The 24,686-nt window shown below is 42.5% G+C and overlaps 1 protein-coding gene across 6 annotated transcripts in view; it reads left to right on the top strand.

Moving 5' to 3' along the window:
- Positions 1-10,304: 10,304 nt before the first annotated feature.
- HMGXB4 (HMG-box containing 4) overlaps positions 10,305-24,686 on the top strand; it is a 48,781-nt gene continuing 34,399 nt past the window's right edge. For 2 of the 6 annotated variants that reach the window (XM_064283642.1, XM_064283643.1), the window contains exons 1-5: positions 10,310-10,397; positions 15,138-15,236; positions 15,879-16,027; positions 16,310-16,388; positions 17,166-18,115. In XM_064283642.1, the coding sequence (XP_064139712.1) occupies positions 15,206-15,236; positions 15,879-16,027; positions 16,310-16,388; positions 17,166-18,115 (1,209 nt within the window). In that variant the 5' untranslated portion in view covers positions 10,310-10,397; positions 15,138-15,205. Of the gene's footprint in view, positions 10,398-13,897; positions 15,237-15,878; positions 16,028-16,220; positions 16,389-16,494; positions 16,610-17,165; positions 18,116-24,686 lie in introns of those variants that run through there. The other 4 variants (XM_064283644.1, XM_064283645.1, XM_003405323.4 and 1 more) reach the window with 4 other exon arrangements.

Genomic DNA, 24,686 nt, shown 5'->3' with positions numbered 1-24,686 from the left:
ATCTTTCACAATATCAGGGAAGTTTTCTGCCAACAAATCCTCAACAATTTTCTCTGTATTTTCTGTTATCCCTCCCTGTTCTGGTACTCCAATCATTCATAGGTTATTTCTCTTGATAGAGTCCCACTTGATTCTTAAGGTTTCTTCTTTTTTTTTAATTCTCTTATTTGATTTTTCTTCAAATATATTACTGCCAAGTGATTTATCTCTGAATTCAGAAATTCTAGCTTCTACTTGCTCAATTCTGCTCAACTGACTTTCTATTGAGTTATCTAATTCTGTGATTTTCTTGTTAATCTTCTAAATTTCTGATTGCTGTCTGTCTATGGATTTTTCCAGCTTATTAAACTTTGCATTATGTTCCTCAATAATCTTTCTAATTTCTTCAGTTGCTTTATCTGTGTGTTCCTTGGCTTGTTCTGTGTATTGCCTCATTTCCTTCCTGATGTCTTGAAGGGTTCTATATATTAAACTTTTGTATTCTGCATCTGGTAATTCCAGGAATGCACTTTCATCTAAAAGATCCCTGGATTCTTTGTTTTGAAAGCCTGTTGAGGTGATCATGGTCTGTTTCTTTATGTGACTTGATATTGACTATTGTCTCCAAGCCATCTATAAGTTACTGTATTAGTTTATGCTTGCTTACTGTGTCGTAGCTGCTTGCTTTGTTTAGTTATGGTATACCCGTATGGGTTGCTTGAGTGAGCTAGCTTGATTATTTTGGCCTTTGGGGCTCTGGTGTCCTGTCCCCAGCTGGCTAAAGCTGTTATCAGGTATATCAGTCTAGGAGTCCATTCAGTTTTCTTGCATGAATTCAGCTCAGGTTTCCAGGTAGCTGATCATCAAGTGTGTGGTACAGGCTCTGTCCTACAGTCTTAGAGGGGCAGGGGTGATTGGCGTATATACCGGTATCTGATTGTAGCAGGGGATCACGCTCTGAACAAGGCAGGGAGCTGAGAACCAACCCCCAAGTGTCTCTAAGGAAAACACATCTCTGTTCCCTATAGTGTGCTGGTGGGTGGATTCTGCAGAGGGACCATGGGCACCCAAAGTTTTTGTTGTAAAGACTGGGAGGTACCAGTTATCCCTGGGCCCCTTTTGTGGGTGGCTGGGTGACCCAAGTGGAGCCACCAGTCCTTAGGTCTCTGTTGTGGGTAGGTGAGGACCTTGTTTAATAGGCAAAGCAACGTTAAACATCAAACACCCACCTCTCCACTGCACCGCTGAAATGGTTGGAGTTTGTCAACAAGGGCCTATTCTCCCAAAATGGGCCCATAGAGGTCCATGCAGAAGGGAAAGGTGCTCAAAGTCCATGGACGGTTTATGCCTGGACAGGAGCCACTTCTGTCCTGAGCTCCCCCAGTTAATGGAGCTAGCAAATTATCTTTTCCCCCCACTTGCAAATTTTTTCCTTCCCCAAGGCTGGGAGGACGGCTCCAGGTGCTCACCAGGGTCAATCTCAGGCCTAGGGTTTCAGCTACTGAGGCTGGCTTGGGGTTGGAGGGGGGCACGGTAAAAAATATGCAAGTACTTAGCTTTCCCCCGAGAGCGTCCCTCTCCTCAGGTTCCAGAGGTGTGAGTGGGCTGTGTGGCTGGCTGCTTCTCCCTGAGGAAACTGCAGCCGAACACTAGCACCAGCCAGCCACCACCGTAGCTCTGGGAATGGTGCCTGAGGGCTCCCCGCGATTCAGGTGTGGTAACTCCTCTCTGCTTCTGAACGGTCTTTTTCTCCCTCTGCTCCTCAGTTCATTGTGTAAGCTTGCCTTTGATGCTCAGAGTTCCAGCTTGTCACAAATATACTTGTTTCAATTGTTTTTTCGGGTCCTTGTTGTAAAGAGGGCTTGACGGAAGCGTCTGTCTATTCCACCATCTTGGCTCCACCTCCATTATTTTCTATATCCACCTAAATTTTTCTTTTTCCTATCTTGGAACAACCAGTCTCCTTCATTTTAGGACAACATTACTATCCTTTCTTTTAACAAAACACACTCTATATATTCAGTTCAGCTTAAGTTACTTAAAAAGACTCTAGGGCCTAATTTAAGTTGACATATTATACAACAAAAACTTTACCAGAGCAAATTTATCTTATTAATTCCTGAGAACATTAAGATTATTTCATTTATATAAGCACTTATTTATCATTGAAACAATTAGAATAAATTCTCTGAAGAAGTATTATAATTTAATTAAATAATACCAGGAGTCGGAATCGACTCGACGGCATTGGTTTTTTTGGAGGTAGGAGGTTATTATACTCTCATGATTTTATTTTTTGACATACTTTATGAGATTTTTGGTGCATTGTTTTTCAATACATCAAAGTATACTAAAGTTTTCACGGTAGCTATTAGAGGTCCTTGGCCTGGGAGCACTTGCCTAGTAGCAATCCCTCAAGAGCCTGGGAACAGATCAAGCACAAAAAGCTTATATAGGTGCTGGTTTCTCTGGGTTCACAGTCCCCTGGGGTCGCAGCTGGCAAGTTACTCCAGGCCCCACGTTGAGCACCATTAATGCCATATAGAAAACTTAGACTCCAGTTCAGAGTAAAATGGGTTTATTAAGGGTTTAAAGAGCAATTCTAATTGGGAACTTCATGGCCCATTAAAATGAAATCATGGAGTTTGAGGCACAATTAATTACACAAACATTTCATAGGGGTAAACAGAGAACAAGGCTTACAGTATTTTGATTGGTTAGTCTTTGGATGAGGTCACAAGAAGGATGGATTAGGAGGTGGGGAATGAACTTCTATTGGATAATTGGGTACAGAGGCTTACAGTGATTGAGTTCAGGAACTAATTACAGAGGTTCTTAATCATAGTTATGCATTCTTCAGGAGGAGTTATAAAAACATCACTGGCTGACGGTAAACAGCTCTAACCAGATGTCTCAGGGTTTTTGATAACTATTTGGTACCTGTTGTAGTCGGCAGTTCTATTCTGTCCTATAGGGCCTCTATGAGTCGGAATCGACTCAAAGGCACTGGGTTGGGTTTGGGTAGTCATTTAGTGCTGCTATAACAGAAATACCACAAGTGGATGGCTTTAACAAAGAGAAATTTATTCTTTCACAATCTAGTAGGCTAGAAGTCCAAATTCAGGGTGTCAGCTCCAGGTGAAGGCTTCCTCTGTTGGCTCTGGAGTAAGGTCCTTGTCATTAATCTTCCCCTGGACTAGAAGCTTCTCCACACAGGAACCCCAGGTCCAAAGGACACTCTCTGCTCCCAGCACTGCTTTCTTGGTGGTATGAGGTCTCCCACTCTCTGTTGACTTCCCTTTCCTTTTATCTCTTGTAAGAGAAAAGGTGGTGCAGGCCACACCCCAGTGAAACTCCCTTTACATTGGATCAGAGATGTGACTTTAATAAGGGTATTACAATCCCACCCGTATCCTCTTTAACATAAAATTACAATCACAAAATGGAAGAGAACCACACAATACTGGGAATCATGGCCTAACCAAGTTGACACATATTTTGGGGGGACACAAGTCAAACCATGACAGTACCAGTATCTCCTGTCCCAGAAACAGTTTGTTAAAACAAAACCCTTTTAAGTTGCCTGGGAAACTAGATAAGGCTAGCTCTAAGACCCTTTGTCATAAAGGAGCGCTGGTGGTGCAATGGATAAGAGCTGAGCTGCTAACCAAAAGGTCAGTAGTTGGAATTCACCAGCCACTCCTTGGAAACCCTATGGGTCAGTTATACTCTGTCCTATAAGGTCGCTATGAGTAGAATCAACTCAACAGCAATGGGTTTGGTTTTTTGGTTTGGTCATAAAGACACATTTCTTACACCCACTTTACACAAAAAGACACCTGTGTCCAGATTCTCTTCCTTAAAATGTATTTCTCTTACATCCTGGCTTGACCGCAGAGTGAAATACCCTTAGTTCCCATGGCTACTAGCAATTAAGAAGCAAACTGCAGGCACCTGTGAAAAGTCTGGGTTGACTCTGCTGAGAGTAGCTAGGCAAATAAAGATTGCCAGGCAGGTATGTAAAAAGGCCAGTTTAATTCAATCATTTAGTCATGGTTAAAAGACTCCGTGAACTTCTCCTTTGCAAGTATCACACAGAATAGTTCCACTGCCGTAATAACTTCCTGTGCTTCACCTATTTATCCCTCCCCCTGAACTCCTGGCAACCACTGATCTTTTCACCATCTCTATAGTTTTACTTTTTCCAGAATGTCACATAGTTGGAATCATGCAGTATATAGCTGTTTTATACTGGCTTCTTCATTCAGCGCAGTGGTTAAAAGTGAGGCCACTAACCAAAAAGGCCAGTGGTTTGAATCTACCAGCCACTCCTTGGAAACTCTATGGGGCAGTTCTACTCTGTCCTATAAGGTCACTATAAGTCAGAATCAACATGACAGCAACATGTCTTTTTGTTTGTTTTGTTTTTTAATATGCATTTAAAGTTCCTCTATGTCCTTTCATAGCTTGACAGCTCATTTCTTTTTATTGCTGAATAATAACTCCATTGTATGGATATACCACGGTTGGTTTATCCATTCACCTATTGAAAGACATCATCATTGTTTCCAATTTTGGCAATTATGAAAAAAGCTGATACGAACATTTGTGCGCAGGTTTTTGTGTGGACATCTGATTTCAGCTCATTTGGGTAAATTCTAGGAGCACAACTGCTGGATCATATGACAAGCCTTTGTCTGGCTTTGTAAGAAACTACTAGACTGTCTTCCAGACTGACTGTACCATTTTACATTCCCACCAGCAATGAACGAAGAGTTCCTGTTGCTCCACATTCTCACTAGCTTTTGGCGTTATGAGATTTTTTTTTTTTTAAGTGGATGCCAGATATTGTGAATTTTACCTTGTTGGGCACTGGATATTTTTGTATTCCAATGGAATGCGGGATCAGGATTGGAGGAAGACTCATGAGCAACCTGCATTATGCAGATGATACAACCTTGCCTGATGAAAGTAAAGAGGACTTGAAGCACTTAACTGATGAAGATCACCTCACAACTGGACCAATAAGCAACATCATGATATTGAAGTTGTCAAGGATTTCCTTTTACTTGGATCCACAATCAACTCCAATGGAAGCTGCAGTCAAGAAATCAAATGACACATTGCACTGGGCAAAACTGCTGCAAAAGACCTCTTTAAAGTGTTAAAAAAGCAAAGATGTCACTTTAAGGACTAAGGTGCACCTGACCACGGTATTTTCAATTGCTTCATATGCACACGAAAGCTGGACAATAAATAAGGAAAACCAAATAACTGACACCTTTGAATTATGGTGTAGGCAAAGAATATTGAATACACCATGGACTGCCAGAAGAACAAACATATCTGTCTCGGAAGAAGTCCAGCCAGAACACCTCTTAGAAGCAAGGATGGCGAGGCTTCGTCTCACATACTTTGGACACCAGCCTCTGGAGGACATCATAAAAAAAGGTAGAAGGTCAGTGAAAAAGAGGGAGACCCTCAGTGAGATGGATTGATACAGTGGCTGCAACAACGGGCTCAAACATAGTAACGATAGTGAGGATGGCACAGGACTGGGCAGTGTTTCGATCTGTTGTACATAGGGTCACTAAGAGTCCAAACCAAATCCATGGCATCTAACAACAACAACAGATAGTCTTGAGCTTTGTTCTGCTACACAGTTACTTGGAAACAGTTTGATTCTTTTCAAGGCTTGCTTTTAAGCTTTGTTACATAGTATCAGAACAGAATTTATTCTAGAGCTAATTTCTCCACAGTACCTTGTGCTTTAAGGAGCCCCACTGGCACAATGGTTAAGCACTCAGCTGCTAACCTGAAAGATTGGCAGCTTGAACCCACCCAGTGGCTCTGGGAAAGAAAGCCCTGGCAATCTGCCCCTATAAAAATTACAGCCAAGAAAACCCTGTGGGGCAGTTCTACTGTCCCATGGGGTTGCTATGAATCTGAATCGGCTCGATTGGTGCCCAGCAACAACCACCATCTAGTGCTCTATCGGATAACCCAGATTTTCCCAAACTGGCTAGTGGGAACTCAAACTGTTCCTAGCCCTGAATGAGCTACAGAGATTGTTCTCTCTAATCCTTTTAGGGGTTCTTTCCCAGGCCTTGGGTAGTTTCTTCACACACATGTGCTGATCAGTAGCTTTTTCAGACTGGCTTCTTTCACTTAGCAGAGTTTCTGCAGAGCTTCAGAACTTTCTGTGTGGGCAGCTCTCGCCTCTTGGGTATTCTACCCTTTGAATTCAAGCCAGCTTTACCTCCAGAGACTCCCATCTCTGTCACCTCAACTCAGGGAGACCTCAGAGCTCCACCTGGGTTACCCTTCACTCACCTGTAGTCTGGAAACTCTCTTCAGACAGTAAACTGAGCCAATTGTAGGGTTCTCCTTGCTTGTTTCCTCCTTCTCAGAGATCACTGTCCCATGCTGCCTGATGTCCCCGGTCTACAAACCACTGTTTCATATATTTTGTCTTTTTTTTTTTTTTTTTTTTATTGTTTCAGGCGGCAGAAGAAATCTGATCCCTAGTACTCTACTTGTTGTTAGTTGCTGTCATGGACTGAATTGTGTTCCCCAAAAATATGTCAACTTGGCTAGGCCATGATTCCCAGTACTATGATTGTCCACCATCTTGTCACCTGATGTGATTTTCCTAAGTGTTATAAATCCTACCTCTATGACGTTAATGAGGCAGAACTAGAGGCAGTTATGTTCATGAGGCAGGACTCAATCTACAAGATTAGGTTGTGTCTTAAGTCAATCTCTTTTGAGATATAAAAGAGAGAAGCAAGCAGAGAGACGAGGGGACTTTATACTACCAAGAAACAAGAGCCAGGAGAGTAATGCATCCTTTGGTGTTGGCGAAGAATATTGAATATACCATGGGCTACCAAAAGAACAAACAAATCTGTCTTGGATGAAGTACGACCAGAATGCTCCTTAGAAGCAAGGATGGCAAGACTTTGTCTCACATACTTTGGACATGTTGACGGGAGGGATCAGTACCTGGAGAAGGACATCATGCTTGGTACAGGGTCAGCAAAGAAGAGGAAGACCCTCAATGAGATGGATTACGTGCTGGCAGCAACTATGGGCTCAACCATAATGACAATTGTGAGGATGGTACAGGACTGGGCAGTGTTTTATTCTATTGTACATAGGGTTACTATGAGTTGGAACCAACACGACAGCACCTAACAACAACAGAGGCACCCAGAGATTCTGAGGGAGAAAGACCTGGCAATCTACTTGCATAAAGATTAGACCAAAAAACCAAACCCAATGTCATCAAGTTGATTCTGACTCATAGTGATTCTATAGGACAGGGTAGTACTGCTTCGTAGGGTTTTTAAGGCTGTAATCTTCACAGAAGCAGACTGCCACATCTTTGTCCCACAGAATGGCTGGTGGGTTTGAACTGCTGACCTTTTGGTTAGCAACCGAGTGCTTAACCACCATGACACCAGGGCTCTTCCGCAAAGATTTCAGCCTTGGAAACCTTATGGGGCAGTTCTATTCTGTCCTATGGGGTGGCCGTGTGTCAGAATAGACTCAATGGCAATGGGTTTGATGTTTTGGTTTTATGCATTCAAGGAGCCCTCATGGTGCAATGGTTAAACACTCATCTGCTAACCAAAAGGTTGGCAATTCAAACTCACCCAGCAGCAACACAAGAGAAAGACCTGGTGATCTGTTCCCTTAAAAATTAAAGCCTAGGAAACCCTATACCGTTCTACTCTGTCACATGGGGTCGCTATGAGTAGGGATTGACACCTAACAACAACAAAACAGGCTACAAAGGCACAGACTGGAGGGACCGGCAGGCAGGTCTGGAGGAGAACACAGGGGCCTGGCCCAAGCCCTTCTGGGCTAAGTACAAGATCTCTGTGTGGCCCAGCCTCCCCCCGTCACTCCCAGGAACTCATAGCACAGGCCCAGAAACACCACTGCTTGCCACTCCAAGCACATGGCGAAGCACTGACCCCCCTTGCCTCCTTTCACCCAATTTCTCCCACTGGGAATGCCCTCCCATGCTACCCCAACCCCAGAGACAAGGGGCAACTGGAGGGTTCCCTCTTCCCTGAAGCATTATGGATTAATGAATTCCTCTCTGGTTCCAATAGACAGAGGATCAATAGGGCCAGTTTCCACCGCCCATCTGTCAATTTGTTGTACTGTGGTGGCTTGTTGTTTCTGCAATGCTGAGAGCTATGCCACTGGTATTTCAAATACCGGCAGGGTCACCCACGATGGACGGGTTTCAGTGGTTCTTCCAGAGTAAGATGAGGAAGAAAGACCTGGTGATCTACTTAGAAAATTAGCCAGTGAAAACCCTATGGATCACAACAGAATATTGTCCAATATAGTGCTGGAAGGTGAGTCTTCCAGGTTGGAAGGCACTCAAAACATGACTGAGGCATAGCTTCATCTCAAAGTAGAGTCTACCTTAATGATAAGAATGGAGTAAAGCCTTCCAGACTTTATTTTGCTGGGGGGTGAGCATGTGACTAACCTTACCTCATCAGTATATTCTATGCCTTTACTCACGGTGATTGGTTTCTGTTTAGACAGATGACCCAATTCAGGCAGTAAGAGTCAATCCCAGGACGTCTGCCAAAACAAATAGGAAAGAGAAACCCCCTGTCCAGTGACACTGCTAGCTGTAAAGATGATGGAGCCTGGAGCTGTTGGAGTCACCACCTGGAGCCTGAGAATGAAGCCAACTCAGAGGAAAGCACTACAGAGAGATGTTAAGAGGGCAGCTTGAGTCATTCCCTGAATCCAGCCAAGCCTGAAGGTGGTACACATTTCAGTAATGTGAGCCAATACATCTGCCTTTCATAGCAAACTCTTTTGAGTTGGGCTTCTGTCACTTACAATCGAAAACATCCTGACCAATACAGCCAGAGTACTGAAGAACAACAGGGAAATATATTCTTATGGCTCTTAAATACCTCAAAGAGAGGCCTAGCTTCAGGCAAGATATCCCCAAAATGGAAAGCTCATACCTTTTGGTGAAATTGACTGCCTGCCTTTTAGGTGAGCGGGATGGGGCTGAGGAAGAGGCCAAGATGCTAGTTTTATTTATTAGTTGCAATTACATTTCGAGTGTAAATTCAACAACTTTGTCTCTGATGTCTTAACTTTTCAGCATTTCACAGTTGTAGGGGCAGTGATTAACGAGAATCTGACCTTCTACCCAGTGCTGACAGGGCGAAAGCATGATATGGCAGAAAAAGCACTAAACCAAGAGTCTGATAATCTGGCTTCTAGTCCTCATCTGATCACTAATTAGCAGTGTGGTCTGAGAAAAATCACCTTGTTTCCCTCCGTCTCAGTTTCTAAGTCTGTAAAGTGAGCTGCATAACTACAACATCTGCAAGCACCCACCCCATTCTAGAATGGAAAGCCCACTAGGGCAGGGGTTGTTTGCTGGCACTGAAAACCCAGAAGAAACAAACATGTGCACAAACACATAAATTTGCACAGATTTTTATGGAACGCATGACTCCAGAAGTCAATCTCTAACTTCTCTGCTCTACAGTAACTCAGACACTAGCATCTGCTGGCTCCCCTCTAGCTGGGCTCCTCTGGTGACACGGGGCTCCTTTCCTTACACTATTAAACTGCTCTTAAAAAAAAAAAAAAAAACTTCAAATGGAACCAAAGACTGCACACTCTAATTTCTACTCATTGGCCCAAATTCTCTGAAGCAAATTCGAAAGCTCTGATTCTTTCCTGAACGTTACATCTCTTAGTTTTTCTGAAGACTATTTCCAGCTTTTAGGTGCAAATAGGGAGAAATGCATGCGATTCACTAGGAAAGTTATTTTACAGTACATTTTTATAAAGATGTGTTCTTCCCCTTCACTCCAGATATGCCAAACACCCAAATGTAGATGGCAAATTCCAAATAAGCGTCACTGCTATTAATCTGCAGGGTTCTAGATTTTTCAAAGAGGGGAAACACTGTATAAAAATATTTTGAACGAAACAGCATATTCTTCTGGGAAGGGCACTGCTTTTAGAATCAGAAGACTTGGGATAGAATTTTGCCCCCTACTCCAACCACCTGTTTGTCCTTGGGCAAGACACTTAACATCTCTGAGCCTGTTTCTCGTCTGCCAAGTGCGATAAAAGCCCACTTCACAGAGATGTAGTGAGGATAAATGACATGATGTTCGTAAAGTCTCTAGACCAAGCCTACCACCGAGCAGATTCTCAATTAACACTAGCCGCGAGTTCAGAGTTTCATTCGATGAGCTCGGCGCTCTTTCTCAATCGGGATTCTCCCTCCCGAGCCCGAGTCTGCGCTCTGGGATCGATTGAGGCTTCCTAGCCGCTCGCGCTCTTCTCTCCTTCTCCAAGATGGCGGCGGTCGGCGGCGCTGAGGCGGGATCCGGGCGATCCGAGTGAAGGTAGCGGCGAGCGGAGCCCCCAAGAGGCCGGGCCGGGCCCCCACCCAGAGGCGGCAGCGGCCCCGCCCCGCCACCAGCCGCCGTCCCGGGACCGCGAAACCGCCCCGGGGGCGCCCCAGGCCCGTCGCGGCCTAGCCCAGGGGCCGCGCCGGGGACTAGAGTAGCGGCCGCAGCCCGCCCCCGGGAATGGGCTGAAGCGGGCCGAAGGAAGAAGGCGGGCGGGAGCTGTTCAAACGGGGAAGGCGGGAAAGCTGCGGGGCCGGGAGGGGGCGTGCGGCCGCCCTGGGGACCTACGGGCCGGGGCCGCCCCTCCCCCTGCCCGGGCCGTCCCCGCCCTCGGGGGCACCGTGCGGCCGCCGGGGACGCGGGAACCCGAGTGGGGACCGCGGCTGGGCTCGGGGCCCGGGATGCGGGGTCCTGGGGCTGCTGGGGGCAAAGGGGCCCGAGTCCGGCGCGACGGGAGGGCTGGGTCAGCGGCTGGCAGAAGAGGATGCCAGGACCTTTCTTCTCTTTGCAGAGCTTTGTTGAACTAGCTGTTGCTGCAAAGCTGCGGGGAGGATCCCATTGGTTTGCGTGGGGACCACAGAAGTGGTGGTCCTGGGGGGCTCTCTGTATAAATAACCTGGTATCGTGTGTATTTTTTACGGGTGACCCAGTTCTAACGTGCGTTTCTAGTGGTGTCTCCTCACACAGGCCCATTTTCCCTTACAGCTATTAAGGTGTAGATTGTCTTTTTATCATGCAAAAGAAGAGAAGCGTCTGGGCTTCCTCCTTTCTAATGCCCAAGCTGGTGGCTGATTATATTCCCTCAGCAGAATCAAAAACAAAAAACCGAAGCCAAAATAAAGCCTGTTGATTGGACAAGGCTTGTCAAAATTCGTATTGCTGGTTTTGTAGAAATGTGTGTTGTCAACCAGTCTGCAGTGGTCATGGTTCCGCTTAATTACACTGCAACAAGAAGATTCAGTCCCCATCCCAGGCGGTCGGGATCTCCGCAGCTTCCAGAGCTGGCAGGGGCTGTGAGTGCTGCATAGGTAGGACCTTGGAGAAAAGAGAGTGGCGAGAATTGAGTCGTGGCCGAAATTGGAGGAAACTTCGACAAAAATGAGAAGACCTCACCTGCTCATATCCTAGAAGTAACACACGCACGCACGCACGCACACACGCCCCCCAAAAAAGAAAAATTCAGAAACTGGCAACAGCTGGATGTGGCAATTTGAGTTCCTGCAAGAGGTGTTGGGCAAAGAGGAGAAACCCCGGACACGGTTCTCATCCTGGACAAGACCTGGCTTTCAGGATTTCACTTACTTCCTGCTTTATGGGACTGCCTGTGTTCCTTCTTTTTCAATATTTGTTTGCATTCTGGATGAAGAAGCTTGTTAGTGATTGCAGGGCTCGGATCACCTCAAAAAATCACCTTCTGAAACTTCTCTTTTCAGTATTTATAATATGAATTTTCAAAGTAACCAAGTACTATAGCTGATGATTTTAAGTTTTCCCTAATGACGTCGGTAATCCCAAAAGCCTATTCCTGACCATAATTTGTATATTTCTCTACAAGTGGAAGAACAACTCTGCCTCCCCTTTTTTGTATCCTGAAGAAAAATCCCAAAAAGCCATTTAACAATTTGCACATTTCATAAGTATACATTTTTTTATGATGGCGTGTTTTTTACTGCCATGAACAGTGCTAAATAATGAAATTTTACTTATGTTGTCATTTCTTAGCACACTGAAATGAACATAATTGTAAAATTATCCCTGCCTCTTGAAGTTGACAGCATTGAATTCTCTCAACGCCAAGATTATGGAACTCAGAAAAATGGCTTTTAACAGATTTCACATTTGCCAACATTTAATTCAATTATGGCCTCTGTTTTCTAATGTGAAAATCAAACCTAAGATGTTTCATTTCCACTAACCTGAATAATCAGCTGCCTGCCCCTAACTCCAGTTTTACCATGGATAGTATTTGAGGCTTAGAAGGAGTATCAGGGGCTCATCTGATCTTACATAAATGTTTCCTTTACTCTGTCTGCTACACTGTTGCTTAAGACTTCTTTAACTAGTGCCCTCTTTCTTTTATGAGCCAGCAACCAGAACTAGACCCTATGCTACAGTAATATTCAGATTTTAAAGCATCTAGAAGTTAAGGGCCCATCAGTCTTCCCAAGCTATGACTGATATAGTCCATTGTGTTTAATTTTAGTTTTTCAAGCTTTCAGCTACCCCAGTTATTTAGTGGACTGGACTTGTCTTCAGGCCACTCTCATATTTTTCTACAGGTTATTTAATCCTCTAATTTATAAGATGTTCTTCAGTGTTTCTCAAGAAAATCTGAACAGCAACAGGCCTAATTCTAAGACTTAATGGTAACAGCAGCCCGTGTTTTCTGTATTGGCCTGTGCCTCTGAGGAACAGCTCCTAATTTTCTGTTTTCCTCTCGCAATTGTTTTAATCTACTGGTTGTTTTTCAAAGCAGTTATGAGACGTCAAGCACCTTTTCATACTCCAAATTGCAGTTATTTGTTTTCTTATTTTGTCTGCAGAGGTACTTATTTCTATTCTGAGTGTTAGATTGCTCAACTCTGTCCTTTGGTGTTACCAAAGGGAAGTCCTAATCCTAAGTCTCAGGACCTTACATTTAGAAGTGCATTTTCTTGTTGACAGATTGTTGGCCATGTGTATGATATTGGATATTTAAGATTTTTTCCCCATTATTTCTCAAGCATTCTTTGCCAAAAACTATTTGGCATGAAAAGCATTTAACTTGAGGTCTCAAGTTGTGGTATTTCTTGGCATTATCAGCCTATGAAAATCAATGTGATGTATATATATATATATTTTTTTTTTCTCCCTAAAAATCTCAATATTTTGGTTCCAAAATCAAACCAAACCCACTGCCATCAAAGTCAATTCTGACTCATAGAACCCCATAGGACAAAGTAGAACTGCCCCTATAGGGTTTCCAAGATGTAAACCTTTGTGGAAGTAGACTGCCATATCTTTTTCCCAGTGGAGCAGCTGGTGGGTTCGAACCAACAACCTCTGGGTTAGCTGGCAAGCATTTTAACCACTGTGCTACCAGGGCTCCTTATTTTGGTGCCAGTGAAAGGATATACTATTTTCACATTAATGGATCTAATACCTGATGACATTCTCCCACCCCTCCACTCCCTTTGGGTAGAAAGGGGAAGATAGTAGTTTCCACCTGAGAAAGTTTAATACGTAATGCTGGAACATGAAAAACTACACTACCTTGCCCCTCATATTTCCACATGAGGCCTGGCCTTATGTCACCGTCCCCTTCATTTCCTACGAAAATGCCCCTTGAGCAAGTGCTTTTCTGGCTTATCTTTAAAATAATCCACTTCGTTTAGTTTGTTTACTTGACGCTAGCTGCTCTTATTTTAACCAAGTCCATTCTTCATTTCATTTCTTAGGGAAGTGGAGAACTGCTTTTTTATGTTTCTTTTCTTAATCTTACTTGTAAATCATTCTTGGTAATACTTTTTTTTTTTCCTCCTATTTTCAATTTAGGCCTATCCATGCATTGTATTTTATCTGACCTATACGAGTAAGTCTTTAGTTTTTTTTAATCTAACGCTTGTGAAACTTTCCCTTGTTAATCAAATTCATCCTTTCTTTCACAGAAGTTACACACTTCAGTATCATCCATACCTACCTGAAGGTATTAGTAATGCCCCATTGAAGTAAATCCCATTATAGTAACAAAGGTAAAATAAAAAATAAATGACCAATCAAGTCAACTTCTAAACATTTTCCTAACTGGGTGAGAACATCTTCAATATATTTGTATGTATTTTTGAAATTTACTGCAAAGACTTTTCCTATAGGACTTGTGACATTACCTGTCCTTAAAGCATTTAAAGGACTTTGTCTAACTGTGCAGTTTATAGCACTGTCATCTTCAAAGTCAAAATTGGTATATAAACTTCAATGCCAAAAATTTTAACAAATTCAGTACTGTTTAGAACATTTAAATTGTAGTAACTCTTGTAATTAGTGAAAATCTTAACTCATAAAAAATTCATTATCAGTAGACAAATGATAATTCTCCCTTATTTTTACCTAGCCAGACTAACTTTAAGAAAGGCTTTGATAGTGTTACAAGCTGTCATATAGCCAGCTAATGTAAGAAGTATACCTACTTTTACACTTACATGAATTTGAGCAAAGTCTTAGCCCAGTGAAATACATGCAAAAAAATATGGTCTAAAGATCTTTAATATCGCTATAATGTTATTATTTTTATTGTAATGTAATAGATTTTACAGTGTCAGCAGTCCAGTTGGTAGGATTTTGTCTTCTTCATCTGAGTGGTATAATCTGTCTTCCTCTGCAACCTGCTTTACCTGTCCCTTTTGTAACCATGACTAAACCTATCGCTCTCACTTGATGTCGGTTTTTACTCTGTCCCAGTGTTGTCGGTCCTGTTGGCATTTCAGAAGTTCTCGTTGAAGTATTTTTTATATGTGAGGCATTTTATATACTTTCCCAAACCACACCTTTAATTCTTGAATCAAATCTAAGCCTAGTATACCTCCTGGAGTTTCAACCCCAGTAGATTTACAAGCAGACTGAGGAGGTGACAAGACACTGCTTTATTTCTTGCTGCCCTTCTAGTCGGCCCTTGGATCACTGCGCATTTCCACCTGGAAGGTTTCTTCTCCACAGTGAATTCACATTACAGGAGGGTTTTCCTTCTTTGTTTCTCAGACCTGGTCCTGTAGACGGGAAGGAGCCTGGACACAGTGACACATTCTCAAAGGGCCTGCAGGACCGCCATGGCTTATGATGACTCCATGAAGAAAGAAGGTATGACCCCTTAATCTGAGAAGCATTCCAAAGGGGGTATCCTCTTCAATCCTTGCAGCCCATGGACATAGTGACCAGGACTGGGCACCACAGCTTGGACTCCCCAGTGATGGTCCAGAGCACTAGTATGATATCCAGCCTCCACGACACCCCCAGGCTGGGCCCATGGAAACGAAACCCAGGACAGGGGTTCCAGCATGAGAGTCTGAAATCGAGCCTAGTTTATTGGGGCGATCCCCTGCAGCACTCTTGGTCCTTGCCAGCTCCCGTGTGCAGGAGTCTGGGCATAGGAATCACGTATTGGACTCCCACAGAGCAGCGCAGCACATGAATCCTTATTCTTTCCAGCCTTACCTCTGCAAGTCCGTGTCCACCTGCCAAATCACAACTAAGAAACCATGTCTGAGGATGCACATTTGGGCCTTTGCATAGTGTGGAAGCTTTGGTTCTTCAGGTTTGATTGTATTTGCAGCCATATCATCAAGAAATATTCTTGTCCCCTTGGATTTAGCCCTGTATTTCAGTGGACTTAATGAAACATAATTTTAATTTAGAAATGAGGTACTATTGCACGTGCGATGATTTGGTCATTACTTACTTGACTTTCCCATTTCCTTTCCCAAATGAACCCATGCTTCCCAGATTGCTTTGATGGTGATCACAGCTTTGAGGACATAGGACTGGCAGCTGGCCGAAGCCAACGAGAAAAGAAACGTTCTTACAAAGATTTTTTAAGGGAAGAGGAAGAAATCGCTGCTCAGGTCAGGAATTCTTCCAAGAAGAAGTTAAAGGTGAGGTTCTTAACGTTTGAATTAGGGAACCTAACTGTTTCTTGTATTTCCTAATATTTGAAAAAAAGAAATTTCTCTTAAAAACTTTTAAAAAGAAAAATAAAAGGTCACTCAATTTTTTTGTCTCATCAATTTTTTTGTTTGAATTCACATCTTATTTTTGTTATTTCTTGTGTTTTAATTTGTTTTCCAGAGTTAAAAGGCATCTAAGAACAAGAGTAGTTCCCAACTGCTTTTGTCTCATCTTATTCATGATGGACTGTTCTTCCCCTTTAATTCCAGGAGAGTGAACTCTACTTCCTGGGGACGGACACACATAAGAAGAAGAGGAAGCACTCCTCTGATGATTACTGCTTTGGAGGTAAGGACGGGAAAGGGCAACAGGTGGGACAAACACATCACTGGTTCTTGGAATCGGGGTAGGGGAAGGGATCCAGATGTTGCTGACTCAGTGGCCTATTTAACAGGACAGTGGTTCTTGTTCTGAGTGCCGATAAACCAGTGTGGAGGAGGAGAGAGGTGGAGGGCTGGTATTTTGGAGGATTCAGCATAGAAGAACAGTCTTCATTTGTGATATACCAGGTACCAGGTTCCTTCCCCCCCCAATCATCCGCTTATCTTGTGCCCAATGTTACCTAGCATTCCTTTGCCATCTGTAGTCCTTGGGCCCTCTGGCCTGCACCTGTGGGTTACTTCTCCATTCAGTGTATATCCACTCACAAGACCAGTTTTTCTTAGCTATGGGATGCACATAGCTGAAGAGACTAACCCTCTTCCAGAATGAATTTGTCCCGAACACAGAAACAAATGATCTGCAGCCTAATCTAAATTTTAAGTGCCCTTAATCCCACAGCTGATAGTCCATTCTTCCGGGTATGCTGTCTTTGGTAGCTTGTGAAGACTCAGTGAAGAGAAACAACTTTAGTGGTGAAAACTGTCTCCTGGATCAGAGGCAGAATCTACCAAGCCAAGAAGCACATGGGCATCATCTCCAAATGCTGGGAATCAGTTTGAAGGACCTCCCCTGACATTCCTGTTAGCCTCTTTCTCTTGTTAGTTGGGTGTCTTGGGTGAGAGAGAAAACAGGTTGGAAGTTGCTGCCTATCATATTGCCATTACTTCTCTTGATTATTTACAGACATTGCGTCTTTGGAATCGTCACAGAAGAAAAAGAAAAAGTCCAGCCCACAATCTGCGGATACAGCCATGGACCTATTGAAGGCTATCACTTCCCCACTGGCACCAGGCTCCAAGCCCTCCAAAAAGACAGGGGAGAAATCCTCTAGTTCTTCAAGCCATTCAGAGAGTAAAAAAGAACACCACAAGAAGAAAGTAAGTGGAAGCAGTGGGGAACTATCCCTGGAGGATTGTGGCTCCCACAAATCAAAAAAAATGAAACCACTGTATGTGAACACAGAGACACTGACCCTTCGTGAGCCTGATGGCCTAAAGATGAAACTCATTCTCTCACCAAAGGAGAAAGGAAGCAGCTCAGTTGATGAGGAGTCTTTTCAGTACCCTTCTCCGCAAGCAACTGTGAAAAAATCCTCTAAGAAATCAGCTCGGGATGAGCAAGGTGCTTTATTCCTAGGACACGAGTTACAGAGCTTTCTGAAATCAGCCCGGAAGAAACACAAGTCATCCTCAGATCCACATTCATCTCCTGGCCCTGAAGGGTCTGATGCCCCCCAGTTCCCAGAACCCCACAATGCTAACCTTGATCTTTCAGAGATTGAACCTATTCTGGTAGAGTCAGACTCGTCCTCGGGTGGGGAACTGGAGGCTGGGGAGTTAGTGATAGATGATTCTTACCGGGAAATCAAGAAGAAGAAGAAGTCAAAGAAGAGCAAAAAGAAAAAGGACAAGGAAAAGCATAAAGAGAAGCGACACTCCAAGTCCAAGAGAAGTTCAGGACTTTCCACTGCAGCAGTGGGAGAGGTCACCATGACACCTGCCCCTCCTCCCAGCATCCCATACCCTGGAGCAGCTGCCCCTCCTCCACCACTTCCCAGCCTCCACACAGATGGGCATAGTGAGAAGAAAAAGAAAAGAGAAGACAAGGACAGAGAGAGAGAAAGGGGAGAAAAGGTAAAGAAAAAAATTTTTTTAATATAGTAAGTAGACTTGGAGTGGACAGCCAAGGTGAAACTTTGAGAATGTTTTGAGGGGGGGTGGGGCGGGGGTGTTGGATGTTGGAATCATGTAAACTATGAAATGTTACCAGTCGCCATGTCTATCTGGTACAAAAGTAGGAGCAATCTTAATTTTCCGTGGGTTTTCTTAATAGTTATTCACTTCCTTCACCAAGCAAAGGTTTAGGAATACCGTGACTTATTCTGACTGGTACTTAGGATTCATAGACGGGGCCAAGCCCAGTTTCTTTTCAGTCAGCAGCATTGTCTTCCTTGGGACTGTTGAGAGATGGGAGAGGTGTTCTTTGAGGTCTTTTTGAAAAATAGATTTTCAAAATTAGTAGAATTATGACCAGTTAAGTTAATGGAATAAACTAGTGACTTTCTACTGGTGTTGGGTACTTTCTGGTATTCTCTTTAGTGTCAAATATGGGTCCTTTCACTGTTTAGAGTGCTTACTAATTGCCAGGCTCCATGCTGTACTGGGTGCCAGGAGGTGCAGAGATGAGCAGGGCCTGGCCCTTGACCTTCGGAAGTTCACTGTCCATTGGGAAGATAGTAATGAGAAATCAATCACCTCAGTTTGGTTTTTTTTCTCACACTTGAGGAATTTTCCAGTAATTGTACCACATGGTGTGATGACTATGTCATTAAAGATTTCCTCTTTAAAAAAAAGTTTTCCCCTGTTACTAAGGTGTAATATGTTATTTTTGTAGAAATTTGAAAGTTCCGAATAGTAGAAAGAAAAAAATTGATCATAGTTTTGCCACCTGAGGACAACCAGTCTTTGTAGTTCTGCAAAATGAAGTGTCAGATAGTATCTGAAAGAAAAGCTACTAAGAAAGAGAAAATCAAATATATTATGAATTCGGCGATATCTCATTTTATCATACAGTTGAGCTGCAAGGTAGTTTCCCTATTGCAAAGGATATCTTTTAAGAAAGTTTGTATTTATGTATATTTGTATGTGTATATATTTATGTGCGCATAGATATACAACATATATATGTTGTTGTTGTTAGGTTTCATCCAGTCACTTCCTACTCACAGCAACCCTGTGTGCAACAGAACAAAGCACTGCCCGGGTCCTGCACCATCCTCACGGTCATTGCTATGCTTAAGCCCATTGTTGCATCCACTGTGTCAGTCCCTCTCGTTGAGGGTCTTCCTCTCTTTCACTGACCCTGACTTTACCAAGCATGATATCCTCTTCAGGGACTGGTCCCTCCAGATATCATGTCCAAAGTATGTGAGATGAAGTCTCGCCATCCTTGCTATATATCTCAGAAAGAAAAATATGTATACCTTCTGAAACAAAAATCAGTGTGAACACAAAAAAATAGATGTTCAGATACTGGGTCGTATTTATTTGTTTATATGAACATTCCTTCACCAAATAGTGTATATTTTGTGTGAGAGTCTATGTTTCCCTAGAAATTTTCATTCCAGTGAAACATGATAATGTCATGGACTAGTCTTACAGTGCTGAAGGTAGAAGGGTAAAAGCTTTTTCAGCTGGGCCTTAAAGAGGACAAGGGGTTTCAGTAGAAAGGAATGCATGAAAGCAGAAAGACATTTAGGAAATGACATAGTGAAATAACTGAACCTAGTCAAGTTACTGGGTTTTTGGTAGTCAAGTTTCTAGGACTAGTCTAGTTTCTAACTGTCCGATAAGCATTTCTGCTTGGATGCCTTGGGTACCTCAAACCAGTGTGTCACTAATTGAGCTATCGTCCAGGCCCATAAACCTGCATCTTGTCCCCCATCTCCTGTATTTCTGGTCAATCCAAACTCAAAACCTTATGCTTATCATTTTTCTCAACATTTTATTATGGACTTTTTCAAACAAAAAGAAGAATTGAAAGAATTGTGTGGTGAACACCATATACCCTCCACCGAGATTCTGTAATTAACATTTTGCTATATTTCCTTTATCTATCCATCGATCGTCTTTTTTTTTTTTTTTTTTTTTAATGTATTTCAAAGCAGGGCTTCGAATCAGTTTGAACTGGTTCAGTCATGGCTAACAAAGCAAAATTAGAACAGACCCGAATTTTTACAATTTGAGTGAAGCGGAACAGGAAAAATGACAGGTCGAAGTCCTGGAGCAGATGACTAGGAAGAGGCACAGTGAACCCTCTCAGGAAGCTGATGTGGGAGATTAGATTATTGCCAGGACTGTGGAGGGCAACACAAATCCAAAGTGGCCGATCAGCGGCCATCTTTATGTGGGGTACTGCTGTTTCCTACTCTACCAGTCAAGAGATTTGGTTGCTGTGCAACTTGCATACTGTCCTCATTTTTTAAGAGGAAGATTAAGTTTCTAGCATGCCTTCAACCTCTCTTTGCTTTTAGGCTGGGGTACCCATTAGTCTCGTATATATGATTAAGCTATGAAGCACAGCCCTCACGTGTGTTACTGTTGGCCCTATTGACCTATCTAATCTTTGGCTGAAGGGTGAAATCTCAGGAGTGACTTCAGTACTGAGTTAAAAAGGTATCCGGGGGCCATACTCTTGGGGTTTCTCCAATCTCTGTTAGACCTCTGTTGTGATCCCGTCCAGAGCAGTTGGTGTTGGTACCCGGATACCATCTAGTTGTTCTGGGCTCAGCTGGCGGACGTTGTGGTAGTTGTGGTCCATTAAGTACATATTTAGATTTACCAACATACTTACTAGCTTTTTTTTTTTTTTTTTTTTGCTTACAGCGTAGCCCACTTCTTCCTTCTAGATTCAAGTTGTTTCTTGTTGAAGAAATTTTTTCATTAAGAATCTGTGAGTAATAAACTCACTTTATATTCTGAAAATGTACTTAATTCCCCTCACACAAGAATTATGAAATGGGAAAAGAAGTCTTAAGTTATTCCTGTGGGCACTTTGAAGTTGCTATCCCAGTGGCTAACTTTTATTATTGCTAATGGGAAACCCTCCATCAGTTTGATTGCCTCTCCTCATGTGTGTAGGTAGGTAAGTAGGTAGATTGGTAGTAGTTAAGATTTTCTCTTTTATTTTTTTAGTTTCACTACAGTTTGCCCAGATGTGAAATGTATTTATATTTGTCTTGCTTGACCTTTGTGTGTTCTTGCAATCTGAACACGCAGGTTTTCAATTCTGATTATCTGCTAGTCATTGTGTTTTTCAAATAAGATCTCTGTTCCTTCTCTTATTAGTTATGGGCCTTCTCATTTTGTCCTGGTGTCTTGCAATTTGCTAATTCTCCTCAGTCGTATCTAGACTATTCTTCAGCCTGTCCATTGAACTTTTAATTACCTTCTGTTTAATTTCTAGTTTACCTTTCCAGTCTTTTTAAATACTATCCAGCTATTGTCTGATTCAATTACTTCATCTATTTGAATATTTTAAGCATGCTAATTTTTAAGTCTTTTTTTTGGTTTATTCTAGTTCTTGAAACCCAAGTTCTTTCACTTGTTTCTGCTGACTATTCCTTGTAATATTTCACTTGTTGTGATTTATAATTTAAGTGTAAGCTCAGCTTTAGCAGAGGTTGTTTATTCTGAGTGCCCATTGTTATGGGAGCTCCCTACAGAATGGTTTTGTGTTTGCCTCTACCAGGAACCCTATGGGGTTTGTGTGTGTATTTGTTTTTTAATTTCTGGCCAGTTTTTGTGTCAGTTTTCCAAGTTTAAGGTCACAGTACCACCTTGGCAATGTGAATTAGACCTCATACACATGCGCTATGCCAACTTGATTTCTGGTTTCTTAACTTTTCATCCTCGTAGCCTGATGTAGAATTCAGCCTTCCTTAGGGTGGAGTGGGGTGGCATTTTTTCTGGTTCCTATTTCACATATCAAGCATCTCATGAACTCTCTCAGCTTTATACAGGTAGCTCACCTTCACCTCTGTTTTCTCAGAGCTCATGACCCAGCATTAAAGCCCTAGGCCCCCATGTTAAGGCCAGTGCCTGGTCGCAGTTTCTCATTGATCTCCTTAGCCTTAGCTTCCATTCAGTACTCTTTAAGTTTCTTCTGGCTTCTGGCACCTGAGGGTTTTCTTTACTAAGTTTCAAGCTTACTCATGGATTAAAATGTTTTTCTGGTGTCCCTGTGTGTTTGGGAGAGGGGACAAATGTTTTCCCGTATCGTTCAGTCCACTGTGGCAACTGATAGACAATAGTTTTCTTAACAAAAAGAGCAGGTGATAGGCCCTGCAACTAATTGGAAGTGTTTGGGTTATTTCCTTACTGTTTTAGATTTAAATAAATTTCTAATCTAACTAGATTCACATTTGATGTTAGAGACCTTGTGAAGAAGCATGGTAGCAGTGCCAACAAGCAATATTTTGGTTTGCCACCAATACAGAAAATTTGTTATTGTTATGTGCTGCAGCGTCTATTCTGACTCATAAACCTGTTAGAAAAAACAATCAGCTTAAAGCTGCTGGGTATGGCAAACACAAAAATAAGTTTTCTTCTACAGAACCATTTTCAGTAAATACATGTTGAAAAGTACTTTGTTTTCTAAAAGTAAAATTGCTTGTAAACTGACAATGCATCTTACAAATCTGACATTTTTTGTATGCTGGTAAATACAATAATTGAAAGAATGTGAGTTCTGTGATTACTCTTTTATTATTCAGAGTGCTGCCAAGTGGAAGAGAGATTAGATGATCCAAAAGTATAAAGCTGGTACAAAGGGTAGAAACTACATGATTACAGAATTTTGTTTCAGCACAAAAAAGGACTATCTAAAAGTCAGAGACAGCCCACCTAGAGACAGAAGAGAATGCTTCAGGAATCTTGTTCCCTTGGTCTACAGTGAGCAGAGGCTGGAGAGCCAACTGGTGGAAATGCTCAAGGCCTCTACAGGCCTTTCTACCTCAAATCCCATGGCCAGAACTCTGGCTGAAATGGAGAAGCTGAGAATAGCTAGTTTGAGAGAAGAAGATGAGTTAGGTTTAGATTTTGAGGTACAAGCATCAGAAGATTCAGCATAGCTAGCTGGTTAAGACCGTGGGCTGTGGACCCAGACCACTTGGTTCAAACCCTGGGTCTGCCATTTAAAAGCTATGTGATGTTGGTGGGTGATGTTATATAACTTCTCTACCTATAAATTGGGGATAGTAATAGACCTACCTCAAAGGATTGTTAAAAATTAAATGACTTAATACATATAAAAGTGCCAAGGGCCTCAGTGTGCCAAGGCACTCTGGGTGCCACAGCAGACTTACAGGGGCACCACTGGATATTTAAATATTTGAGGAAAACAGTGATACTTGACATCTCAGATGCTCATGAACTACTAGCTTGAAGTAGTTTACAGTGTTAACATTTTACCACATTACATTCCTTTGAATAATGTTATATCTCTGCAAATCTGGATTTTCTGTAATTGCTGTGATAAACAGTAAGTACTACATGAAAAGCCACGTAAGTACCATGAACCAAGAAAATTTGAGAACTGTTTATGCCCAGTGCTTGCCACATTAGTGAGCATTTGGTAAATGTTAGTTGCATAAATATCATCTAGGTGGGAATTTTCAGAGTGCAATGGAAATGCAAGACCTAGAATTCAGTGGAGCAGTTGGAACTAGAGTTAGAAATTGTGCATTGATTGCAATAAATGAAGTATGTAAGTGGATGTGAGAATTGAGCCCAGAGCAGAATCTTTTGGAGCACCTGCAGTTAGGGCACTGGAGGAGGAGAAGGAGACAGTTTTGTTGGCCTGGAAACCAGAGAGAGGGCAGTGTCACGGAAGTGAGGGGAACAGTTTCAGAATAGACTGGTAACATTTTCAGTGTTGGATTTTGTTTTTTGGGGGTTTGGTTTGATTTGAGTCCTGCTCTCTGAGGAGGAGTAGAAAAAATCATGTGGTAATATCTCGATGGTTTCCCATTAAAGGCTGTCCCATTGGAGTGAAACATTTTTGCTTATATTGGAAGAGCAGGATATGGCTGCATAAAAGCCCATTCACTAGCACTCGAAATAATATCTCTGTGTTGCCATTTCAGAGGCATGCCTTCAGTTATCTGTGTGTTCCTAGAATTTTTACATTTCCTCTAAGCAGCTTAAGGCTGGGCCAGGTAGACTAGGCTTGTGATATTATTGCATAAATTCTCTCTCTGGCAAAACTGAGACAAATTACATCAACAATAAATGGTAGAAGTTAGTAGTTACCATTTGTTGAGTGCTTTCTGTGTGTCAGGCTCTGTGCGAGGCATTTTGCGTATATTATCGGCCTTAATTGATAGGTATTATGAGCTGCATTTGACCAAGGAAGGCGCTGAGAAGAAGGGACAAAGTTTTAGACTGTCGAGTGGTGATGCCAGATTCCTAATACAGTTTTCTTTAATCCCAAGCCTGTTCTCTTCCCACTATACCACACACCTTTCTAAAATTTTAAGAGATGGTTACCCATTGCCATAGTAAGTCTTTGACAAGCTATAAGTAGATTCTAGATCTCCCTCACACTAATGCTTTGTATTTATAAGAAGGAGACTGATACAAAGTCCTGATGTCTGAGATTTGTCTGAGGGTGTGTGTGTGCGTATGTGTGTGTGAATTTACGAGG

This window comes from Loxodonta africana, chromosome 4 (genome assembly GCF_030014295.1).
Source record: "Loxodonta africana isolate mLoxAfr1 chromosome 4, mLoxAfr1.hap2, whole genome shotgun sequence".
Lineage (NCBI taxonomy): Eukaryota > Metazoa > Chordata > Mammalia > Proboscidea > Elephantidae > Loxodonta > Loxodonta africana.
This window is presented reverse-complemented; position numbering and strand designations above follow the sequence as displayed.